This window comes from Arctopsyche grandis, chromosome 13, assembly GCF_051622035.1.
Source record: "Arctopsyche grandis isolate Sample6627 chromosome 13, ASM5162203v2, whole genome shotgun sequence".
Classification (NCBI taxonomy): domain Eukaryota; kingdom Metazoa; phylum Arthropoda; class Insecta; order Trichoptera; family Hydropsychidae; genus Arctopsyche; species Arctopsyche grandis.
In genome coordinates, this window is record NC_135367.1 from 14,462,298 (window position 1) to 14,490,288 (window position 27,991).

General features: G+C 34.2%; 1 protein-coding gene across 4 annotated transcripts; it reads left to right on the plus strand.

Moving 5' to 3' along the window:
* Positions 1–27,919, plus strand: LOC143920903 (monocarboxylate transporter 14-like). Of its 4 annotated transcripts, none has more exons than XM_077443921.1 (6): positions 1–140; positions 23,166–24,996; positions 25,403–25,900; positions 25,980–26,201; positions 26,273–26,558; positions 26,648–27,919. In XM_077443921.1, exons 2-6 carry the CDS (start codon positions 23,632–23,634, stop codon positions 26,839–26,841), a joined length of 2,565 nt encoding a protein of 854 aa, XP_077300047.1. In that variant the 5' UTR covers positions 1–140; positions 23,166–23,631; the 3' UTR covers positions 26,842–27,919. The 4 variants fall into 4 exon arrangements, with proteins under 4 accessions (XP_077300047.1, XP_077300049.1, XP_077300050.1 ...); XM_077443923.1 differs by lacking the exon at positions 1–140 and adding an exon at positions 18,631–18,711; XM_077443924.1 differs by lacking the exon at positions 1–140 and adding an exon at positions 18,636–18,806.
* The last annotated feature ends 72 nt before the right edge of the window (positions 27,920–27,991 follow it).

Genomic DNA, 27,991 nt, shown 5'->3' on the forward strand with positions numbered 1-27,991 from the left:
GGTTGCCAGCAATGCGACCGGCGAGCAGTTGTCGGCCGGTTGTCATTGCGAGAGGAGTTGGTGTGTTGCACTCTTGCTATTCGTCACTACAGTCGTCACAAGTGCGCCAAATTCAAAACCAGTCAATTCCAACAGAAAAAGTAAGTCAATTCCCAAACGTCCACCGTCTCACATACAATTTCGGCAAAAAATCAATCGCGTCGGGTGCCAAATTTGAAGGTTATGTTGATGTTATCAGATGTGCAATAAACAGTTGTGATTCAAATGCACGTGGTGCATGTTTCGACACAAATTTAATTTCGTAACTATCTACAGTTTTGCGAATTCTATATTAATTGCACACCGATGGAACATTCTCGAATATTGCGACATATACCTGTAAGTATATATGTATATGTACTTACATACACACACGATGTCTGTACAGGTGCACTTTCCAACACTTGCAATGTGAACTTGCAACGCTAGTTTTGACCATTTGTTCTGCCAACCGGTAAAATACACACAATTATATCATTTTTCTCAACGGTCATAATATTTGCGTAATTTCAGCTGTTTTCTGCTTATAAATAACCCGTCAATATCAAGGCCTTGCGAAAACTTGACCCACTACTTATACTTTAATAATACACATATTTTATTACAATACATCGAAAATTATATTTTTTTAAATTCCTCTTTTTCATTTGATATTTTATCTATCTATCAGTAAGTAATAACAATATATGTCGTTTTGCGATCATGTAAATATTCGATCTTGAGATGTTGACTGATTTGATTGAGAATCGATCGCTGATTACGTTTTCATGGTTTTTATTTTATTAACTACTTCTGCCTTTCTCTAAAAAATTACGATAAACGATGGTTTTGATGATTTTACATGAAACTGCTGAATAACATACACTTGCATATTGTATACTAGCCCTTATACAATTGATGCTACTACATATATGTATTTGTAGTATAATTATTGTACGATTATTCTGAAGGTTACAAATTATATTTGACGAACACCAAGCGCAACGTTTCCTAACTTAATTAACCGGATTGATCCGGTTATTTGTGAAAATTATGATGTATTTATTATTGAAGGTATTTTACCGTGCGTTTAATAAATTTAAAGGGTTTTTATACTTCATTTTACACGAACCCCAATCCCCTTGTACCCTGCTCGCTGTGTAAGACTGACAAAAACAGGACAGCATTTACATTTTCACGGCACAGCATTTACATCAAGCTATGCATACATCCATAAGGGCGAAAACACACTGAATGGTATGGGACGTCAACTGCCTGGCTTGTAAATAGTGAGTGTTCCCTAAATCGAATTCGGGTGTAGTTGCACGTGCAGAATTGCATATGCTTGGGAGGTCGACGTGTATGCATATCCATATGCAACTGACAAGTTTCTCCTACTTCATATATGGGATTCACCGTTATCGATTATTGTCAAGCAAGGATAAAATATCACCGAAAACACTCCAATAGGTGATTTTTGGGACTCTGTACCATGTATATGGGCTAGGGGTGCTGCGTTTTTTTTCGCATGTTTCACAGTATCTAAAAAAACACGTATCACGTACCGCTCAGTATGTTTTCGTCCCAACTCTTTCCTTTGGCTTTTTATCACGAAAATAGCATTACTTGATGTTAATTTTTATTATTTATTTATCTTTACGTTAAAATCATACAAAATGTAATATGCTGTGCACAGGGCTGCCGAGAGGAATCCCGAGCACTGGAAAAATAATTCCATACCCTATGACAAACCAAAAAAAATCTTATAAATATATTTTTAATGGGCGAAAAATCTATCAGAACTCTTAGAAAGATACCTACATATACATACGTTAAATGCTATTTTTTGTAATAATTAAATAATAAAATGTGATATAACATCTACGATTTCAAATGGACACAAATAATGCGCGGATCGAAAAATAATAAACATTTAGCATTAAAGAAATATATATTTTTTTATGTAGAATAATATAAAATATCAATAACGATCAATCGAACGTCCGAAGGGGGCCCTCAAATAGTCCAGGCTCTGGAACTTTAACCCCAGCTTACCCCCTCCCCTCTCGGCGGCCCTGGCTGTGCATATCATTCCCTGGGGTCTACCTCACGGGACCGAAAGTGAAACGCCCGAAAACGCAAATATCGGAAGGCAAAGATCTTAAGTCGAAAGATAAAAAAAGGGTCTCTCCCCCCGTCGTACATACTCACTTAATTTGCGCGAGCAGGATACAGCAGGAACAAGAGGAACAGGCTTTTCCTCCCGTATTAATGTGCGCGCGCAGAATACGGGAGGAAAAGCCTGTTCCTCTGCTCGCGCAAATTAAGTGAGTATGTACCGTTTACCATGCACCCTTTTTTTTGATCTTTCGACTTAAGATCTTTCGATTTTCGATCTTTGCCTTCCGATATTTGCGTTTTCGGGCGTTTCACTTTCGGTCCCGTGAGGGAGACCGCATTCCCTGATATGGTTTCTCTTAAATTTTCTTCTATCAACGGGCGCGATACTGCACTACAATGAATACATAATATGTATACTTTTCACCGTGCAAAATTTTCAGACGCGTTTAGCGCCGAACAAAGCTCCATTGACATTCAAATTTTTTGCCATTTTTGACACATGCGCGCAATTTTGCCTCTTTACGACCACAGGAACAATGCACGGTCGATTGTTATCAACGTGTCACGGTGTGTGCATCAATCATACAATTATATTTTTAACGTCTGAATAAGAACATGACAGCTGACTTAAAATCGTTCGACGTTTTCTAGCGCCAATTATTTACATAAGACTAGCGTAAAATGTCCGCATAAAAAAACGTACAAAAACATTTCTTCAATTTGCTCCGGTCTGAAGATATGTTTAAATTGAACGACTCACGCATGCATACCTATATATTGTTTTGTTTTGCAATTTTTCGCGCTGAACTTTTTGTCTATTTTACATAAGTTAGTGCTGACTATGTCTTTGCCGTTGATGTTCGAAATTTATTTGTCACAATTAATGGCCATTGTATGTATGTATGTCGCGTTGTCATTGACAAAAAAGGCAGTCCTTAGTTTAAGAAACGTATCGTAAGTTTCCGTCTAAGGCGGAATCTACTATTCAAAAATTAATGATGTTAAATAGTAACATTGTTTTTGTATTTTTTCGATGTCCTACATTAAACTTTTATGAAGAGCAGTGGCGTAACTAGAAAAATTTGGCCCGCATGCAAAAGTTACCAAAGGGCCCCCCATTTTATTTTAATTAAATAAATAAACTTCCAACTTTTAAATATCCTTCCTTAGCCTATATGTTATTTTTGAAAATTTTGCAATCATGTTAATATTGTAAGTTCGCCAACTCAACCAATTTTTTAATCATACTTTTGGCTATTTTCAGTTTGCTTTATTTTTAAACTTTTTGAATTATTATTTTATTTTTATTTTATTTAATTTATACCAGGAAGGCCTAACAGGTAAACCCAATGCGCCTTCCTGGCCAAATACAATTATATAAACATATATGTACACCATCCATATATACACAAATACTTACACGTATACACAAATACACATACATACATACACATACATACATACACACACACACACATACACATATATATATATATATATATATATATATATATATATATATATATATATATATATATATATATATATATACATATATATATATATATATATATATATATATATATATATATATATATATATATACACATATACATACATATATACATACATACATACATACACATACAAATACATACACACATTATACATGCATATACACATAAATAAAGATAAATTACTCGTATACACATGTATATATAAAAATAAAAAATATCATACATATATAAATAAAGATAAATCCAACATACATACACATTATGCTAAATAATAATATTACAAAATGAAAACAACATGTGTAAATATGTAGCTAGAAGCCATTTAAAATATGGTGCCTGACAAAACTGTATGATGCAGTAAAAACATCAAGGCTCCCAGAAAGCAGGTTAAGTAATCGAATGGCTCTTGATAGGGGTGAGTCATCAAGCACATTAGTTCTGGCCCGAATAGGCAAAAATAGAGGTCTGGAGCGAGATTCTCTCAGTTTATTTTATTTATTTATTTAAATAGGCACACATACAGAATAAAATATAAAAAGAAAGTTGTATAGTGAGACAAAAAATAATAATAAACACAAATAAAAATATAATATTCCATTTAAAGTGAGCACCACATGGTAGTAAATAATAATTTTAAAAATCTTCCAAGACCCTACCGACTCTAAGGGCTCGCATGCACCGCATACCCCCGCGTCATAGTAGTTACGCCACTAATGAAGAGATTTGTAGGTAAATAAATCACATCGAAGGGTTTCTAAGTGCAACATTTGTCCCAACTTAAGACACTGACTATTGATCTATTGATCTATTGAAAAATCTATTGATTTCCATTCTTATAATCTTTTATCTAGCAAAACATTACTTTTTAAAAATACAATTTTTAGATCATAGCATGGGATTAGTTAAACACAGCGTGTATGTAGTCCAAGTGTTCAATCTGGTTCGTTCATGAACATATTAGTTTGTTCATACACGAAACATTAGTTTTAGTTTAAACGTTAACAGTCAAATCTTCAAATAGACTTACAAGGTATCGCATTAAACGTCAAGTATTCAAAAGTTAAATCCTATGGAGACCGCATTGTAACGTTGATATAATTCCCGTTTCTGCTAATATTAAAAATTAAAATAACTCGGAAAGCATTTTTTTAATGTGTAATTTGTTTTTTAACTTATATTTTTTACTATTGTACTTCTTAATCTTTTTAGCACACTCGTCGCTTTGGAGCAATCTGTTAGACGAGTGTGCTTGATTAATTGATTTTTGTTAAAATAAATAAATAAAATAAATAAATATGTACATACATACATAGAGTATGGGACAAACGATTGAGAATACTCCGTTATATGTTTACAATATAACTGGAAAGAATGGTTCGTGTATGAATAAACTAGTATGTTCATTAACGAATAAAATGTACACTTGGATTGTAACATATACACAAGTGCATACATATGTATGTATTTATGTCAGGCAGTGGAGTCGGATCAAAATTGACTGACTCCGACTTCGGCTTTTTGTTATGATTTGACTACGACTCCGAATCCAACTTGAACGATTTTAGTAAGATCGAATTTTCTTGCCAACGTATAAAGTTATTAGTTATAAAATATGTAATAGTGATTTTCAAAATATAAAAAAAAAATTGAAAGGATTAAAAAATCTCTAAAAATTGACATGATACCCAATTTATTGAATTATTGGTAATGAAATAGGTATAAATAAAAAGTAAGTACAAAAAAAATGAGAATAAAAAAGTATGAGATGGAGTAAATAATCGGTTTTGGCCACAACACATCAAATTCAACAATTTTATTCAACGATTTTGTTATGGTGTAATTTAAATTCATGATTTTTATAAATAAATTATTAAATTAAATTTATTGGTGGATACTTCAATATAGGTAACTAGTGGTTTTACCCGCTTGATTGGATGAATGGTGAAAATAAGTAATGAACCAAATTTTGAATTGAATCTGGACCTATTACTACATATTTATTTTATATGGTTTGAATCATTTCCTACACCCACACATTTCGTTCTCAAAGTGCAATAAGTAATTCGGCAATTTTTAGACCATCCTTGTGCGTCATTGGTCGTGTATTTTTGTTGTCAATTCGATTCCCGTGCGTCAAAATACAATTATCTAAGCATATGTACATTTATATAAGACTTTTTTTGGTATTTGGAAACCAACGTGCCAAAATTATATTTATCGCTCGGCGAAATTGTATAATAAGAGTTCTCTTTTGGGAGCTGAATATGACTACATTTACTCTGGGCAAAGTTTGATATGAAAAACCGTTTTTCATATCAAACGTTGCCCTGGGTAACGTTTTTGAAACGTACTAATGTATGATTTTTGACAACGAACCGAATCGATATCAATTCCGATATAATCCTATTGTATGCATCCAAATGTAATCAATGGATTAAAGCGTATCTTTCTTAGATAGTTTCCGGTCAAAAGCCATCAACTTTTCGCGATTTGTTTCAATCGAATTCTGTTTTCGTGGCCATGATCTCTGATCTAAAATTAAAAATGATTTTAGCCTATATTTTTTTAGCACGATCTTCTTTCTCTTTCTGTCATTTTCTGTTTACATTTTTTCTCTGTGTCGACGCCAAAAATTCAAAACCAGCCTCGACCTCTTGGCGCCAAAACATGTTTTCGCATATGTCGGTGAAAAAAATGCGCGAAAAACACATTTCGATCGACGCATTTCTGATTTAATTATTAGTGTTGGTATTTTTTTTTTTTTTTTGTTCAGCAAGCCAACTTTCAGACACTTGTATTATTTTTTTAGCTGTTTATTAGTACGTTTATTTATAATTTTCACCCGTTGTTCTTCATTTCATATTAAAGTAGTGTTTTTACCCGGCTTCGCTCGGTATTTGTAATATAAACCGCTTAAACAAGACCAATTTAATAGTTTTTAATTTTAACTTTTTATTAAATTTATTTGAATAGTTTTATTTTATATAAATTTATTTGAATAGTTTTATTTTATATAAATGTATTTGAATAGTTTTATTTTATATAAATGTATTTGAATAGTTTTATTTTATATAAATATGTACGTCGACTTCGGGCGTCATCTCTAATGTAATCACCAATCAGCTGGTAGAATCAGTCTTATTTACCATGTTTAACTCGACTGTCTTTGTCAACGGTATCAAATAAAAAAAAATGCATGACAATGAAGGCATCATTAAATCGTACTCAATTCTTTGATATGTTCTGCTTGAACACTACTAACTGGTTTTACTCTCGATGAGCTACTGATGCAAACTTTGAACCCAATGGAAAAGTACCGAGCATTCCTCTATTTTAATCGTATGCTAAAGCTATCAACGTCAATCACCTCAATCATTCTGCTGCAATAGTAGCAGCAGGAGAGAAACTGATTTAAAAAAAAAAAGAGCTGTCTAAAAAACTGGTATATGGCTATGCGAATACAAACGATTCACCTGTCTTGGACTAATGTGATGTTAAAAATAAATAAAGCACTAGGAGCAATACAAATATATGGCCAACGGAGGGAAGCTAAAAATAGAATTACATGGAAGACCGAATTCACTCGTGAAACTGGTTACTGGCAATTTAGAAATTAATGTATTCGCTGCAAAGATAGTTTAAGCGTTTAGTTATCATTCAAAACTCAAAAGTTTATATATTAACTAGATTTTATCAATATTATAAAATTAAAACACACAGTATGCTACCTCATATTATGCGTATTATATGCATCCGAAATTTATTTACAAACTGGAAGCATTCATGCCTAAAGACCAGAACTTAAGTTACATATGTACAATATATGTACATTATAACCAGGCGCGGCTCGTGCATAGGAACTGCGGCGCTGCAGCACCCCCAGAAAAATTACAAAAAAATCGCATTTACAACTTGTATTTAGATATATTTGACGTACTCATTAATAATGATTATGTCAAATATGTAATCATTCTTATTTAAATTATATTCACAAGTTGTATTTGTATACAAATGTGATTTTTTTGTATTTTTCCTGAGGGTGCTGCAGCACCGCAGTTCCTATGCACGAGCCGCGCCTGATTATAACTACGAATTAATCAAATAAAACTGCAATTTATTGCAATTTATGTCAATTTTGGATCAGACAAAATATCCTATATATCATAATCACGTAATAAAAAATAAATGAAAGAGAAATAAAACTATAATAAAAGAAAGTCAGAAAATAAAATATTTTTGACGTAAATTTTAAGGGATGCGCCGCATCCACAGCATCGCCACTAGTACATACGTTTACCACCCGTAACTAAGTATTGTGTGAAATTACTGTTAACGTAATACTTTTCGCAATACTTACGCGTCGGGAGGGCTGGGGGCGAAGGCCCCGGGGCGTCAGAAGCGCCAGGAAGGCTGGGGGCAAAGGCCCCGGGGCGTCGGAAGTGCCGGGGGCGGTAAGGGCGAAGGGCCAGGGGTGCCGGAAGCATCGGGGGCGCTGGGGGTGCCAGAGGCGTTGGTGGTGCAGGGGGCGAAGGCCCCGGGGCGTCGGCAATGCACAAAACCTAATTTGTAATCACTTCGTAATTTCTAATTCGTGCATCAGTTTCTTTCTGAAACCAGTCGTTCCAATTTCTTTAACTTTATTTTTATTCGTGTTTCAATTCCTTTTCGAAAACACCCGTTGAAATCAACGGGCACAACACTAGTTAACAATAGTGAACAATTTTTGTGCGAAAAACATCGACCGAACGCTGATCTTTGATGAGGAGGTATGCAAGGCAAGTTGTAGCGAGTAGCAAGCCTTCTGTTGGTTCCACATAGGGTTGCCAGATGATAATTTGATAAAGGAGGGCAGATGGGTCTAAAAAAAGGACATTCAGAAATTAAACGAATTTTTTATATTATTTTACTTTATTTTAATCATATTTAGCTGAACTGCCAATTTTGGAAAAAAGTTCTTGGTTTTTTAACAAATAATTATAAAAATCTTCACATATCATGTTTTTGAAGTTGTATTGAGTAAGAATTAAAGATTTAACTGACTGCACACTTAGTATATTCCTTTCTTTGCTCCACTGAGTATTAATCAGTGAAAAAACTCTTTCCACATTTGCGTTATGTGCGCTTATACAAAAATGAAACTCGCAGATCTTGAGCAGTTCTGAGAAACATTCAATGATTTTAACACTTGAAGTAGATTGTCCACTGCTCAAGCAACTTCAAATCATAATATGCTCCATCTTCATCTGATTTTGATTTAAGAAATGAAATCAAATTACAGAATTGATCGTGTAGCTTACCATCGTCAATCTCTACACCTCTGATGCTCAAGAACTCAATGCATGAGAAACTAAATCATCATCTTTTAGGTTTTCGTTGTAGCCCTGCCCCCTTTTTCGCCTCCCGCCAGTCCCGCCCGATGTCTAGCAAAAAGGAGGACTTACAGTAGGTAAGGGAGGACGGGAGGACAAAACATGGAAAAGGAGGACATGTCCTCCTTTTGGATACCATCTGGCAACCCTAGTTCCACAGCTCTCTTGTAACATCACTGGTGCATTCGGTAGAGTGGCTGCACTGACGCATGCTTAAGAGTGGCAACACAAACCAACCAAGTCGTAATACATGCGATCACGCGGTTTCTTTACGAACGGTCTTTACGTACATACATATTTATATGACATTATTCACCTGAGATTTATTTTAATTATTTACGATTCAATCTAGACTACAGTTTTTAGGAAAAATTACACATACAGTTATCTTATCTACGTTTCATTTACCGGTACGCCGGTAACGAGAAAAATCATTTGGCGTTTACCGGTAAATGAAATTTTACAGTAAATGAAATTTGAAATCACAATCTCTAGTATGTATATCGGTCTGTGTGTCGTAGCTACAATTTATGTGAAGTTGAAAGTGGTACACAATTTACAGTAAGGAAAACCCATTTTTAGTGGATCTGCTGGGAATTTTACACCAAAAATAGGCCATATATATGTACGCGTGTTTTTGCATTCTGGAATTTGGCACAAGACGTCTGCTCTGACGTCACTGTCGCTTAGCGACGCCTATCGACGCCGCGCGGACCTGGCCGTCAAATAGCACGTTTGGCGCACTCTTCGCGTGACGTCACTAGGTTTACGACGACTATAAATAGTATATTGCGGCTTTCAGGTCGATAGTCTTTTTCAGGATAAATGAATGATGATGATTTTCGTCTTTTGGGAAAGTTCTGAAGGTTATTACATACCGTATTATGGAAAGACACTGATTTTATAAATGTGTATATGTAAATACCAGTTAGTATTCCGGGTAGTAACAATTCCTGCGCAACTTGTCACGCCCCATCACACATCCGCATTAGTCTGATTGCTTTTTTTTATTTATATATTGGGTAGTTGGGTTCGTCGTTTGCTTTTTTCGAACTGAACATACAACCTATATTTCTAATGATTATTTGAAACAATTTACACGATCATGCAATACGGAAGCTTATTTGCAGACAATCTGTAATTAGCTTGTAACATTTCGTCAACAATCATTTTTCATCTTCTGCTGAATGAAAGTCTCTCCAACACACTTATATTCGTCTCTGTTCTATATAAACGGTATTCATTCTTCTAAACTCACACATTTTTCTTATTTCATTCACCCATATCACTAGTGACCTTACATTTTCTTGGGTACCATTCGAGCACTTCTTTTACAAAATGACATTACTGCTGATGCCAAAAATACATATAAAATACCAGCACCACGGACTAGTGGTTATCATATATGCTTTCGAGCATAATGGTCACGGATTCGAGTCCCACTGGTTACTGCTAGCCAGAAATGTGACTTCAGGTCGACCGTTACCTATCAGAGTTTGCCAATTTATCTGATTTTTATTGAAACGTTTCCAACAAATTGGCAACCTTTATTCATTTCTCGCATTTTTCAGCATCTCGAATTTCGCTGATTCGTATAAAAATGCTGCAAATTTGTCCATAAATGTCTCACAAATTTCGAGTTTTGTGAAATCTCGAAATTTTACGGTTGGTATAAAAAAAATACTCCGAAAATGAAAGTTTACCAATATATGTATGTATTGTATGTCCCTATGATGCTTTGTCAAAATTATTCTAAAAATTGTATATCGATGTTCGTAATTGGCCAGGAAGGCGCAGTGGGGTTTACCTGCTAGGCCTTCCTGCTATAAATATGTATATGTAAAATATGTACATATGTATGTACATACATACACAGATCTCGAGAATCGCTGGCCCTAATGTTGGCATATTTGACTCTCCGATTAAAATGTTACTATTTATTACCAAAATTAATGGCGTGTCATTTTACCTTATCAATTAATCTATTTTGTTGATTCGTCTGAAACGATGTACATAATAAAAATAACGAGTTTTATCGACGCAAATAAAAACGTTTGCTGCACCTTCTTTTTTGTGTGGAGCATTGTATATGTATTTTATTTTTTTTCTATTTTTATGACAATATTAACCGTTTATATAAATATTCATCATAATATTCAGTCTATATCGTATCCGTGCCGAAAATTGCACCTAGCGGTACCTAACGACCATCGGATCAAGATGCACAAAGTTCAAAGGTGCATGACTTCTAAAAATGCACACAAAAAACGTATAATTTCAATATTGGAGCTTAGATCGGCACTTCATTAATATAGATCGTTTTATAACATCACGAGTCTCCGATTGCTCTGTCTTTTGTGACCTTAATAATATCATCGACCAAAGTTCAAACGACAATTTGACCTTTTCAATCTCCTGAAACAACCCCGACCTCCACACAGAAGACCCATTTCCAGGGTTTCGATATCGATTTCAGATGCTTTTACCTTCGAAGTTTGGATTCTCGAAACCTTGACATCCGCCCCAGAACTTCAATAAAACCCCCGAAAGACTAACTGCCCGTAGCCCTTGAATTTATGTGCTATTTACCGTTTTTCATTGCTAAACCCGCAGTCTCGAGGCTACCCAGATTTATTAAAAAATCGTAACTTTGGAGTGCTGGTCCATATTAGCCTTTTCATATGAAAATATACATATGTATCTGTTTCACGTATCAAGAATACTTAAGTGTTCCCTTTCACACTCATTGGTTTTTATATGAATATAGAGAATTTTTCAAAAAGAGCCCAACACAATGTAAACTTGAAATGGATCGTTAACGCACCAGGCTCGACGGGAACAATTGTATGTGCTATTATCCTACCATATCTTTCACCAGTGTAGAATACTGTTACGTACGCCGCGGATTGAGTGAATTGCACTTTGACCAACGGATATCTGTTATCGGATTAACTAAATGCATGCACTTACTTCCAAAGATTATATCTGGACTCTAAGTGCATTTAGGCTAAACAATGACCGTTATTAGTTATTTCTCAGAATCGGTACGGGAAGACCCAATGTCTTGGAAATACATATCCGAATACGTGACTATACAACAGGTAAACAGATTAGGCGTCCTGAGAGATCGACCCTTTATAAGGCGGTACGTAGGCGATATAATTCATTCTGGACGGAGCACTGGCAATACGTGTATCTCCTGAATCATCAATAAATGCTGTGAAACGACTGTTGGCCTTTTACTTGGATCCTCCACCCACCCCTACGCAACAATACGTACAATTTCTTGAAAATAGCCACTTCTAGCGATTTTCGTTTATTTTAGTGTTAGTTTATTTGTAAATGTATTTGTTAATTTCGACTGGAAGGTTCAGCGCATCAGTGATCCTTAGGACGAGCCGAATCTGGTGAGAAGTACATATGATCAAAATGATGTATATTCATATGTATAGACACATTTAACGGATTAAGTAATACCGCATAAGGTATTCGGCTAGACAGCGTTGACAAATTTATTTATTTATTTTGTTTGGAAAATTGACAGTTTATTAATTACATAAATTGATAATAAAAACATAATTATTTTAAGTAAAACCATTAAGAATTTTCGCATATAAGTAAAAAAACTTTTAAACATTTAAAATAAAAAACAAAAATAACAATAGAGTAAGATAATTAGAGAAAAAAAAATAGAAATAGAAAATAGAAACAATATAATAAAAATATCAAAATAATAAGAATAATAAAACGATAACAGTATGATAAAAATAATAAAATAATAAATTAATAAAAATAATATATAATAAAACAAAAAATAAAATAAATACAACAAGATAAAAATTCATAATCACAATTGTAAATTTTCAATAAAATTAATCATCGAAAAACAAATTTGCAACAATCACTCTAGCTGATTAGCATTAAATGCTCGAATACTATCGAAAATATCGTAGATGTAGAAGAAAGTAAGTAAGGCAGGACACGGTACATGATTTTTTTTAGATACTTTTAAACGTGCGAAAAAAATGGGCACCTCTTCATGCGATTCCCGGTACATTCATGCGATGCCCGGTACACAGCGTCAAAAAGAAAAGACCCCCTGGGTGTGTTCAGTAAAATTGTATTATTGTATTTATCTTTGCTTGACAGTGATGGATAACGGTTTTAAGAAATATAGGAGAACTTGTGAAGGGTCGAATTGGTATATATCACCGTCAAGCAAGTATAAACAACACTATAGAATTTCAACGAGACCGCTCCAATGAATAGATGGTCCCATGTATGTATATACCACACGTTACCGCGTATATGACCGCCGTCTAACATGTTTTTTCTGTGTTTAAAACTATCTAAACAAAATATCCCACGTACAACATCCCGCATCCCGCGCTGTGTGTTCGTGCCCTAAAGGTGAATGTACGTTGAACAAGGGAACTAAAGAAAATGAGTAAGGGATGAAAGTTGCACAATTAACAAAGGCAGAAAAACTAAGGGGGACTCGAGGGTGGTAACAATAATTGTTACGGCGTAGATAATATTTGGCTGATATCCAATCATCATTTTTATGATAATTGGATACATTATAGCAGTGCTTCCCAAATTGGGGGTCGCGACCCCCTGGGGGGCCGTAGGATTTCTCGCGAGAGCCGCGAAAATATTCAATAGAAAGTACGAATATTCATTTATGAATATTTTTCCACATTACATATTTAGGGAATGTATATATTTAAGGAAATATCTCCCAAACTTGAATGAGGATGAAAGGAACAATTGGATAATAACACCATTTGCCAAGTCCTTAAAATATGATCATATTACGTGGACAGCCCAAGAAGAGTTGATCGATATCAGATCAAAAAATTTGCTTGAAGTGGAATTAAATAAAAAAAGTATTTCAAAATTTTGGTTAAGGCGATAGCAAGAATATCCTGCTATTGGAAAAGAAGCTCTGTTAATTCTTATTCCTTTCGCGACAACGTACCTATGTGAAACAGCATTTTCGTCATTACTTATATCAAAAAATAAGCAAAGGTCATGCCTTTCCACGGAGTTGGAATATTCTGACATTGAAACCGATATCGATTTGCTATGTAAAAACATGCGACCTCATCTATCGCATTAAATTGTTTCATGTGTCTATAGTTTTTATTTAAAAAAAAATGATTTTCAGCAAGTTCCTATAATTTTGTGCTGAATATAAATATGTATGTGTATTATAATTGTAATAATTACTGCCAAATAAACCTTTTAACTAGAAAAAAAAATTTCTTAGGGCCCGGAAATTATTTTTTTCAGATTTAGGGGGTCGACTTGAATGTAATTGGGAAGCACTACATTATAGCATACTCTCGATTTACTAGGTATACTGGGAAGCAAATTGTTTGGAGAATCAAAAAAATAGTAATCTAATTTCCATTATATTAATCACAATTCATTATGATAATCAACACCAACATTCTTCGTCATGAATATCTACGATTTTAATTTATTTATCGAGCACGAAAGCTATCGATTTGTATAACACGCTTAATAAAAACATTATAGTTTTTATTACAGACATACATATTTATATTCGTTTGATGGACGTATGCAAACAATGTTTGTCATTCATTGGAAATGAGTTTTTTTTATTCCATTGAATAAATTTACATACATGTCGATATCTGAAATGAAAAAAACGCTAAGAAAACATTCACTCACAATAACAAATACGTTTGTTATCACAGTGTGTATTTTTTTCTTATTTGTGTATTATAATAATAACATACTGTTCAAGTATTGCATTTGTTACAATGGAGATGTTATGTATGTTGTTTTTTTGAATTGCAAATGTTACCAAAACTCTTTATGTTCATAATATTGTTAAGGCTGTTGACTTTTTTTTATTGACTACTCATAGAAAAATGTTATTTACATACATCCAAATAGCTTTACTAAAAAAGTGTAAGTATGTGTACCTACATATGTATGTACATATATTGCAATTTATTCAAAGCATAGCTTATTGTTATTATATGGTAGCAATTCGTATATTAAAAAAAATATAGTTATAGATACTAGAATCCTTTTATATGTACATATACATACATATATATATATATATATATATATATATATATATATATATATATATATATATATATATATATATATATATATATATATATATATATATATATATATATATATATATATATGTATGTAAAAAAATTTAAATACATTGTGATGAAAAGATTATTAGTATATAATTACTCGGTAAGTATGTACATACATATGTTCATATATATGATTAACTTGTGTTAACCGGATATCATCAAAGTTTAGACTGTTTATCCTCATCGCTATCAGGGCCAATGATTCTCTAGATATTTAGTATATCATAATTATTTACAACCATTCACCTTACACTGTCGAATGAAGGCCTCTCCAACACACTTACTTTCATTCGTCCCTGTTTTGCGAAAGTCTCATTCATCTCATCCCACACATTTTACTAATTTCGTCTACCCATCTTTTTTGTGGCCTTTCTTTAACATTATCTCGAGTACCATTCCAACACCCACTTTGTCCACCTTTCGTTCATTCTTCTACTTATGTGACCCGTCCATTGCCATTTCAATTTTTTTTCTCCCTCCAATATATCCCCTACCTTTTTCATACTTCCTACCCACGAATTCCGTTTCCTATCTCTCCTCGTTATGCCGAGTATATAACGCTCTATACTTCTTTGAGTGATGGTAGTGTAACGTGGGAACAAGATACAGAATATTCACTGTCTAAGTGCATTCGCGGGTAAACAGTAGAGACCCCGTATTAGCTATACGCTAGGATTCTGTGTGCGGGTAGACCCACGTGCCTAGACAATAAACACGCCAACGGATCGGGGATGCTATGCTGGGCAACTTGTCCTTTATAAGGAGGTACACACGGTAGATGAATTATTGTGGAGTGAGCGGTGGTTACGTGTGGACATCCTGAATCGTTGATTAAATGCTGTGAAACGACTTTGACCTTTCATTTGGATCCTGAACCCACCCCTACGCAACAGTAGTGTTCATTGGTGAACAAATATATTTTTCAAACTAATTACAAAACAAATAAAATCAGCTACAAGGAGTATCAATACCTTCTTATCAATTTCAATAAGCAGTCTCCATGGTAACACTTAAACAACCCATCATTCGATTATTTATTGAAAAGCACCCGTAGAGTCGGCTTCAAACGTCTCAAAAATTTTGATCGATCACTTATATGTATATTCCGATAATAAGATTGGCGTCTCAAATATGTTAGGTTTTTAATCGCCATATTAAATTTCGTTATTTACTTGGCCTCTCCCATTCACTCAACTAGATTGGATTACGTGGAAATATTTCCAGCAACTTCCAGAACGAATATTTCATTGCGTAACTCTCGTCATTTTCATTAATACAGCTGTATGGACCAAGGTCACGAGCTCTGCGTTCCCTTTTCAAGGACACGCACTGCGGATATATTCCCGGATAAGAACCCTTAAACTATGTCGCTTGCTTTATAATATTTAATTAAAATACCAAATTACTTTGCCTGCTTTATCTACAATAATAGTAAAAATCTAATCTGGTTTTAATGCGATCAACAGTCCGTGAAATATTGGATAGGCATGATATTAGTATTCTGTAATGTTTTACACTAATTGGTTAATGTGCGCTTCGCTTCGAAAAATCCAATAAGCTTAAAGTCGGATAGTTTGACGTAAAAAATACGTATAATAATATATGTATCTAGAGAATTAAGGATGAGGTTTACTTGCGCCATCAGATACGCACATATGTAATTGTCGTGTCTGCCTTTTGACCTACATATGTGGTTATCACTTGCATTCCTAGATTCTTCGTTTGTAGTTCTCTCTTGCATTTCTGCACATTGCTTTCGATCTTTATAGCACGGGGCGAATATAAAAATAGCACAAAAAGTTTGAAAGAAACGTTGGTAGGTGATATGTAGATAATTTGATGTTACAGTTCATGTGTACATCTCATTCTTTCATGAACATACTATTTTGCCTATCTGGTCAGTTAAAGTGTACACAACAATGAAGTGAACTATTAAACAGTATATACACTAATTATTAAGTTTAAATTCTTAATCGTTTGCTCCATCTTATATTCTCTGTCTTCTATGTATGCTTACCCTAGCTTTAAATGTTTTAAAAATTACCAGAAATAGGAATTGGAACAACGTTGCAATGCAGTTTCCATAGGCTTTGTTTTGTTTGACAGCCAAAATTTTTATACGACACCTATTTAAGATAGCTTTTGACTTTTAACACATAAACTAAAACTACAGTAGTTCGTATATGAACTACGGTAAGGATCTGATCCTACTATGTACTACTTTTAAGGACCTGGTCCTAAATGGTTAGTAATGTAAGCGAAGCCTGTAAATTCCCGTCTGCCCAGCGGTGACGAATTCGTCGACAAAATTCACAAAAATTTTCCCCGGGGCCCGGATTTCCTCTCGGTACCTATGCATATAATGGTTGATTTGTGATCAACATCTTTGAGGTCGTGATTTTTAATCAAATTTGATTATACTACACGTGATCAATCGTCATACAAAATCAAAAGAACTGTTTTAAAGAAGGATCAAGGACGCATGCACAACAACCACTTAGATATGAATGCACTACTTTGATCCTCCATATGATTTTGTTCGGTTATTTATTTGTTAATACTTATTTATTTCAATACATTTGACTGAAAACAATCCCGATCAAACAGATAATGTAAAGGTACAACAGCTACATACATTTTTCATACCTTATCTAACCATTTGTTGCACAAACAGGTTTCATGCACCCAATGAAACTGACAGTATACCACATTGCACAAATAAACCGAGGCCGTCGTGATATCTCTACCCATACATTTACCAAGTTCAATTATATATGACATTCGTATTATAAATTCCCCATCGATCGCCCATCATCTAATTTTAATTTAAAATTACGCAATATGTATTGAGTCATATATGTAAAATCAAGCAATTATCGTATATACATATTTTATTTATGTGTACTTTTTCAATAGGAAGCAAAGACTGGATAATATACAGTTTCCATCTTTTAAGATTTGAGAACCAGTGGGCTTCGAGCAACCTTGGAAGGTCGTCGTACCGACATATTCAAGCAATAATACGAAACGAGCTGAATATGCAGTGCAAAATTATCGATTTTCAGCTGAAACTCGTTGCGCATGCCTGGTCTTTTGCGATTTTCATACAATAATTCGATTCCATTGATCAATTACCATGAAATCTAGAGTCGTAAACATACTGTATATTTATTCCTCGCCTAGCAACTAAGTAATTGAGTCACTTTTATGATGAATTAACTTAATCTTATCGTTACCCAATACCAGAAGTCTTACAAGTTCATAGTCTTGTCATTTGTTTTGACCTCTATTTTTTGTCATTTGTTTTGACCTCTAATTTCTACCTTATGATTTTGTATCAAACAGATCGATCGATTGGTTAAGATAGATTATAATCATATATCAGTTGTAGGCACTATCAAACATGAGCTGATAACACTATCGAGGATCAATTCATAAAATATCCGATGCGTACTATTGCAATACATCGTACTCGTGTGGGTCATCGGTTGTAGAATGGAGTAGCTACCGAAATAAAATTACTGTTTGCAAGTTTGTTGTTGTTGTTTGTTTTGAACTGTTAAATCACAAAAATACACATATACAAATGTATCATTCGCAGCTCTCGTCCGCACACCATGCTAAACGTAAGTAATGTGTTATAATTATTAATAAATTGGCAACATACTCTCTATACCGTGTGGACAAATATAGAACAAATCCAATGACATGTGCCAAAATTTTATATATGTACAAGTAAAAACGTTTAAATGAAAACCTATGGTTATTTTGAAAAACTGGTAAAATGTTTGTATTTTGCCTACAAGCGATTTCATTGCCTTACATAACCTAAATGTAACTTCATCGAAAGTAATGTTTGGTTGGATATGATTATATCGTTATTTTTTAATAGCTTTTATTTAGTTTGGTATGTGATATGCAGTTATACTCTTTTTTTTATAAAAGAGAATAATTGCAAATTTTAGTCACTGTTCCTAAATACTAGGCAACGTATACGCATATGGCTTAGGACCATTTTATTCATACATAAAACTGGTTGTTTTTGTTGGTTTTCCTCGGGCAATGCTACCTTTTCAACTTATGTATAGGTATATCAAGTAATTAGGAAAAGTGCATAGTTGGAAAGAGTACATTGTAATTAATTTTTCGAAATTTCTTTAATTTAACGCTAATCTCACATCAAGTTAATGTTCACAAATCGACCGGAATTCTAGATTTCGATCATTACCGGTGAGGAAATTTTTAATCAGAATTGATAACGTAAAATTATCGAAAAGCAAAAAAATTCTTTCGAGATAAAATGACACTCAGAAGTTTCACCGATAGCAAAAAGCGATTAATCCGTCATTTTAAAACCGATTTCCGAATTATTTAGTTACCGGTAAATCGATATTACAATCGAGACAGAATGTTAAATGACAGAAAACGCAAATATCGGAAGGCAAAGATCGAAAATCGAAAGATCTTAAGTCGAAAGATAAAAAAAAAAAGGTGCATGGTAAACGGGACATACTCTCGTACATACTGACTTAATTTACGCGAGCAGGATACAACAGGAACAAGAGGAACAGGCTTTTCCTCCCGTATTAATGTGCGCGCGCAGAATACGGGAGGAAAAGCCTGTTCCTCTTGTTCCTGTTGTATCCTGCTCGCGCAAATTAAGTGAGTATGTACCGTTTACCACGCACCATTTTTTTTTTTTGATCTTTCGACTTAAGATCTTTCGATTTTCGATCTTTGCCTTCCGATATTTGTGTTTTCTGTAATTTAACATTCTGTCTCGTCACGTAGACCCCATATACATATACATATGTAGATAAAACTTGCTAAATTGTGTACTAAATGTATATATTTTCCACAAATTGATATATTACACCAATTATTATTTATTTCAATGATTTACGCAATCTAATTTAAAAAAAAAAGGCATTCAAAAGATTAATCGTATAAATTTTCACACTTATTATATATGCATTTGTCCTTCCTCTGAATGAATAAATTATTTATCATATTTTTTATGTACATAAATATTAAACGACAAACATGTTAAAAATTTGTACATATTATACTAAACCGACATATCAACTTTTTTTGAAGGCCCGTATTATGAATTCAACGAACTATCATATTATTTACTAGTAACGAGGTGCACACATTCTTGCTTTTTTATATAATATTTACTAGTGCCATTACAGGTTTCCGTGCGTGCCGTGAAAATCTCCCCATTTTTGTCGCACAGCCTTACTTTATGTGCGCGAGCAGGATACAAGAGGACTAGGTGACGTCATACCGAGTCCCCTTGAATCCTGCTCGCGCATACGTAAGTAAGGTTGTGCGACAAAATCGAGAATATTTTCACAGCACGCCATTGATCCAAGGTCTAGCCAGCAACACCGGGCCAGCGCTCGAAGCCGCGACCCCTCAGTTGTTATACAATACGCTAACCACTATGTTGTTGGTTTTGGTAAAAAGTGAGCCCCATTTAGAAAACAACGCATTGTCGCTGTAACGGCTGTACAAACACTCATTGTGACGAAATAAGCTATTTACTATATTTATATACATATTATATATAAAACTTCACTCGGTATTTGCAATATTAATTTTTAAATTTATTTGAATATTTAACAACAGCCAATCAGAAACGAATTACACACACAAACAACAAACGGTCTTTATTTTTTTATATATAAGACTAGTGCACATACTTAAGGTCTGACCGCACTATACGGCCGTCGACTGCTGCAGCACGACAACACGGCAAAGTTGATACAAAAGGCAACTCTGTGGCGTGACGCGTAGTGCGTTATACCTCATACAATTTCATACAAACAATATTTGGCCACACGCTGCCGTTCTTGTCGCAGACGCATAGTGCGGTCAGACCTTTATGCACTCCATTTGATCGGCCGACATAAACAAAATAATAAATTAAAAATACGATAGTGACATGCGCAAAGCCCACACTATGCCGCGTCTCTTTCCACGACATACGACTCCAAGGAGAGAAAGAGAGACGTAGCATGGTGAGTGAGTACTACGTACAGTGACATACGCAAAGCCCACACTATGCCGCGTATCTTTCCACGACATACGACTCCAAGGAGAGAAAGAGAGACGTAGCATGGTGAGTGAGTACTACGTATAGTGACATACGCAAAGCCCACACTATGCCGCGTCTCTTTCCACGACATACGACTCCAAGGGGAGAAAGAGAGACGGAGCATGGTGAGTGAGTACTGCGTACAGTGACACACGCAAAGCCCACACTATGCCGCGTCTCTTTCCCCGATATACGGTTCCAAGGGGAGAAAGAGAGACGGAGCATGGTGAGTGAGTACTACGTACAGTGACATACGCAAAGCCCACACTATGCCGCGTCTCTTTCCACGATATACGACTCCAAGGGGAGAAAGAAAGACGGAGCATGGTGTACTTCGTACACACTCATCATGCACACACACTGACACGCATTAGACAATTGTTATATACGATTGTGTGACTCCTGATAAAATAAATACTTTTTTTTTTCAAAATACACTTACATACATAGTACATAGTGTGAAAAACTTCAATATAGATTACAGCGAGACTTGACGATTTCCTTTGATTTAAATTAAGATTTGACTTGTGCCAAATGATATCGAGCCCCTTGAAGACTTTCCCAATAGGAAGTCAGGAACCGGAAGTGTTGCGTGACGTATTTTTTCAGCGTGTGTGCGATTTTATCTGCGCGCGATTCACGTGCCAAGCCCGCGTTCCACGGTCAGTCTGCGCTTCGCTCTCGGTCTATCAGGTTGTGCTCCCCTTCCGCCTCCTTTCCTTCCTGTTTTTCCTATCTAATGTTACGTAAACTATTTTATATTTGAATATTTTCTTTCCTGAAATTACGTCGACTGTTCGAATGATACCTAAATACCAAACCAAAGAAGTTATATATACTTCTCGTTGTAATTTACTATTGAAACTATTGAAAAATTAAGTTTGAATTTATATACCTATTGCATTAGTTTTTTTTAGAAAATAGGTGCGACACAAAAAGTGTATGCATACTAAATCAAGTTTTTTACTTGCAGAAGCTATTCAAAATATTATATTTATACAAAATATTACAATCATAAACACAAAACATTTTTCTACGTGCTTTATGATTTGTATGTAGATACTTCATCATGTTGACTTTTTTTATTTCTGTACGTACATACATAAATACATACGTATGTACGTGCATGGCTCAATACACCATAAAATTCAAATTCTCATTTTAATACGTTTAGTTTAAAAATTCAGTTTATATAAACATTAATTGGTTAAATTGCGAGGTGTACCTTATTAAATATTTTTAATATTGTAAATTTTTTTAATAATAATTCAATTTATTATGTATGTATATGTTATATCCTTTTTTTAAATACAAACTTAAATTTGACTAATATCTACCACATATTTTTCATTGTGTACAATTTTATTTATTGTAGATCATAAATCAAATACTATATTGTAATACGTACTTATTTTAACTGTTTCTTATAATATTATTGGAAATAAAACATCTAATAGTATTTTTGAATCGCTGATTTTAAAGCCTTATTTTAAAATGAAGACAACAATACAAATAGTTAAACTTTTCATATGTTATATCTAGAGGTAGGACCGGAAGCGTGCCGTTTATTGTTCAATTGTTGTAAATGCTTTGTAAAAAAGGTTCGGCAAACCTTTAACAATGGATTTACAACATTTGAACAATAAACGGCCCCCTCAGGGTCTGGGCTTTAGTAATATCTAATGATTACATTAAAAAAGTGTTTCCACAAATGAATTTTGCTTTTCTTTTTAAATTTATAATTTTAATTCTATAAGTTTTGAATTTATAATGCTATACTCCATTAAATGTGAACTTTTTTTGTAAAATAAATTTCATATAAAATGATTCAGATTCGTATGTACATATGTGTTGTATATAATATATTTTATTTTATTTTCAGATCATCAAATTCTCTTCGTAGTTTGTTTTAAATTTACAACATGAGTTGTAAACCATCGATTAGAAGATACCAACTTTGAGAGTTGGTGTCGCGTGTGGCCGCTTCGCACGGCAATATAGCTCCCCGGCAGCCAACGATAGGCCGGTCATTGATGGTCCTGGAATCAGCAAAACGTTTCGTGATAAAAAGCAGAGTGGTAGAGTCAGCTGTGTGTCGGTACTCGGCTCGGGACCCGAGATTAAGATTTGAATCGGCTGCAAACGAGACCGTCTTCCATCGTTTCACGAACCGCCGCCACGATGAATATAATTGATCTCTGAAGTTACACATTATCACTCATTTACTATTGCTAGAATCAATCATTTCCTAGAGCTGTGCCAGTCGGAATACAAAATCCGACAGTGATAAATATTACAGTGATAAAAACATAGTTGAATAGGTAACGTGTGTTATACGAGGACAAAGCATGGAACCGCTCGCCGTAGCGCACAATGACGGTCTTGCTCCCATTGTAGGCTGGACCGATCCTTCACCAGCTGACTCGCCACTCAAATCCCTGAAAAAAACACCACCAGCTCTTGTAATCGCCAGCTCTCCGACTCCTTCAGCAGTTAGTTCAGGAATTGAACCAGACGCTGATAAATCGACTACGCCATCGATATCAACATATTCTCCTACATCATCTAGCATCGAAAGTGAACCGTTTTTTGGATCGACTACTGATTGGGTAGACAATAATAATGGTTCTGCGTTAAAATTTAAAGAGGAAGATGCCTTAAAAACAAAAAAACTTATATCATCATTAAAAAATAATAACAATGTTGAAAGCTCACCTTATCCTTCATCTCAATGCATTCATATAAACGAAGGTGTGAAATTCTTCGGAATACCAGATCATGACAGTATCTGTTCCGTAAGCTACAATGGAAACGATAGCGACGACGATCATAAGGACGATGATGAAATCGATGGTCCTAAAGTACCCGACGGTGGATGGGGTTGGATGATTGTAGCCGCATCCCTCGTACTATCTACGATAGCAGACGGTGTTAGCTTCTCGTTCGGTCTACTATACATCGAATTTTTACATTACTTTGGAGAATCGAAATCAAAGACCTCATGGATTGGAGGTTTGTTCATGTCCGTGCCATTGATGTCAGGTCCTATAATGAGCGCACTAGTCGACAAGTATGGCTGTAGAAAAATTACAATTCTAGGTGGACTAGTTTCATCATTCGGATTCGTAATGGCAACCTTCTGCAACTCAATTGAAATGCTACTCCTAACCTTCGGCACGATCGCCGGACTCGGCTTAGGGATGTGCTATGTTACAGCCGTCGTCTCAATAGCTTATTGGTTCGACAAAAAGCGCACTCTAGCCATTAGTTTAGGTGCTTGTGGCACTGGAATAGGCACCTTCGTATACGCTCCTTTGACCCAATATTTAATAAACGAATATGGCTGGAGGGGAACTGTTCTAATGCTCGCCGGTACATTCTTAAATATGTGTGTATGCGGTACCCTAATGCGAGATCCTGAATGGTGGACTTTGGAGCAAAAGAAACAAGCTACTCTCAGTAATAAATCTATATACGGGGCTTCCAGTTGTGGTTCTGTATCCAGATTGTCCGGTGGAGGTGAGTCTGTTTTTCCCGGCGTCGATGAATTAAGATCTCTGATGAAAAGTGGAGAAACTCCTGAGTATATATTGACCGCGTTGGCGACGTCTATAGCAGTTGCTGAAAAGTTAGAAAATATTCCTGAGGAAAAGAATGAACAGTTGTATAATTCCGTCGTCAACTTGCCGACGTTCGTCAGACAAAATGAAAAAGTGAGTATGCTTTGCTTTGTATAATTTACTCATTATTTCTTGTTATTTGCACCCTGATTTTATAAAATTGTATACATAATAATATACATATATCTTATTAAGAAATAAAAAAAATATTTTGATATATGAAAATGAAAATCTACATATAATCAAAAAAGTTTTTATATTTGGAGTAAATTTTTTTTAATCTAAAGTGTTTGAAACAATAATTCTTCTTTCCGACAATTCTTATTCTCTCATTTGCACAATTACATTTGTGTATTTTTCTTTGTCTTCATTTTTACAGCTATGTAGCTTTTGCCAAATTCTGCACCACATGAATCATTTGCTCTTTTTAAATTATAAAGCGTGCTTGAAAATTTCTATAAATGTTTTACACCCTTAAATTTCTAATATAATATCCTAGGTACCATTTGAAGTTCTGGAATCGTTGAGCTCCAACACGAAACTGTACAACGTAATACTAGAAAACTATCCATCACTTTTAACGTGCAGAAGTTGCTCTGAAAATAAACTGAACAAGCTTCCAGCTAACAAACCTGTCACTAAAGTACCTCTAACAATGTCATTGAGATTGAAAGCATCCAAAAAACCACCTCTAAAGAACAACGAGTTCACCGAATGCAACAGAGAGATCATCAACATTCCACTTCTGGCCGAAGAAAAGATTCTGAAACCGATCATCAAACAATCGAGCGTAAAATCACCGATCAAAACTCAAGAACCATGGTTAATCAGACAATTCTCGACAAATCAACATTATTTGCGGGACATAAAAATGCATAGGAACTCTGTGATGTACCGTGGAGCAATGATGAACATCGCAAAGTATAAACTTAGAGCGTCCTCGTGTCCAAATATATACCGCAACTCCATGATTCACATCGATTATGAAGATGAAACGGTAACATTATTTTATCTTCATGAAGATTATTTTATTTATCTTTGCAGTATGCTAATTTTTTATTAAAAATACATTTCAGAAATGGTACTCTAATATTATGGAGACCATAACCTCAACATTTGACTTTCAAATGTTTTTGGAATTTCACTTCCTTTTGATGAGCTTGGGAACAATGTTACTATTTATATGTTTTATTGTGCCTTACTTCTGCATAGCCGAACATATGACGAGGAATGGGTATAATGAAGACGATGGTGCAATGCAAATCAGTATTATTGGAATAACAAATACAATTGGAATGGTATTAAAATTGTAGAACTACTTGTGTGTACATTTTTTTTTTAATATATTAATTATTATATAAATTTGTAGATTTTTCTTGGCTGGGCAGGCGATCAGCCGTGGATGAACGTTACAAAATCATATGCCGTATGTTTGGTACTCTGCGGAATAGCAACGCTAGCGTATCCATTTGTAATCAACTCGTATTATCTATTAATTACAATGTCAATTTTGTTTGGTTTGACTTTTGCAAGTAGTTTCTCGTTCACTCCAGTGATACTAGTTGAATTGATTCCCTTGGAAAGATTCACTACAGCATACGGTTTGATTTTACTATGCCAAGGTATCGGCAATCTATTGGGACCACCGATATCTGGTAAGCGCTTAAGTTGAAGAGACATAATGAAACCAAACATAAATTATTACTTTTATAAAATTCTATATTGATTTATCTTTGTATTTCAGGATGGCTATTCGACGTCACACAATCGTGGGATCTATCGTTTTATTTGGCTGGAATATTTACAATGTTGGCTGGTGTTCTCATAGGTATAATACCGATGACGAAAAACTTTCGCATTTGGGGCTCAGCACCATTGGAGAAAGATTTGGAAAAAATATCGCAAATGTCACAAAAAGACAGTATTAGTATAGCTTAGATCTCAATATTATAATATTCACTTAATTAGTAAGATTTATAGGGGATTTTTACTCTATATTTTAAGTTTTATGATGACTATTTTTATATAGCTTTATATTTGAATTCTTATTGTCTTTTTATAAATACAACTAGAATATGTAGACTTGATATGTACCCTTCTGATTGAAAACTAAACTATGCCCAATATTTTTATTTCTTATTTAAACGACTTAAGGATATACTAAGATGGCTCGTTTTCTTATGTTGTGCAGCTTTTGAGTGTGTTTTATACACTTGTGGAAGTTTAATATAATATAATAATTTTTAGTTTTCTGTTTGAGAAATTTGTATTGAGTAAGATATTCTGATGCCGCCTCCTGACATGCGTGAAACCTGTAAATGGTTTTCTCTAATAAAAATGATTGAACCATTTTTTTTCTGCTATCTGAGTTTTTCTAAAATAAAAAAGAAAGAAATAAAAATTTCAATGGTAGAAATAAAACAAAATGAATGAAGTTTTAAGGAATAATAGAAAAAATAAAACTTCAACTTCGCAAAACTGTGAAGTTGAAGTCATAAAAATCTAATGACTCTTTTAACGTGTCAAGTCCCTCCCTTATTCCTGACACTTATCCTTAAGAGGGATATTTCATCGCACATTCACCAAATTGGTGATTTGACGCATTTGAGGGGGCGGCATAATGTTCGATGCGGGTCGTCATATTTTATCACTGCCAAAATCTGTTATAACTTATAATACATACATATTGTTAAACTATTAATCCAGGCGATTGCGAAAATCTGACACATTTTTGATTTCAGCTTTGCAATATTTCTATATTCATTTTTTTACTGGACTATACATATTACCAACTTATTTTTGTACTTAATTCCTACACATGTGTGTGGTTTCTCTGTACCTTTTTTCCTATATGATTAAAATATGTAAACTTTATTTACAAGTCGTCCATTTATTATGGATATATTATGTATTTTACTTAACTTTAATATTATACATATATTCTTTGTATTAATATAATTTTTTAGTATTGCACTGTTACAATTTAATTTAATACAAAAATAAATTCCTTGCATTTAAAATACTCGTATTATTACTATATATTATATCGTGGGAACATTATAGGGGTTATCCACCGCCTAAAGTGCAT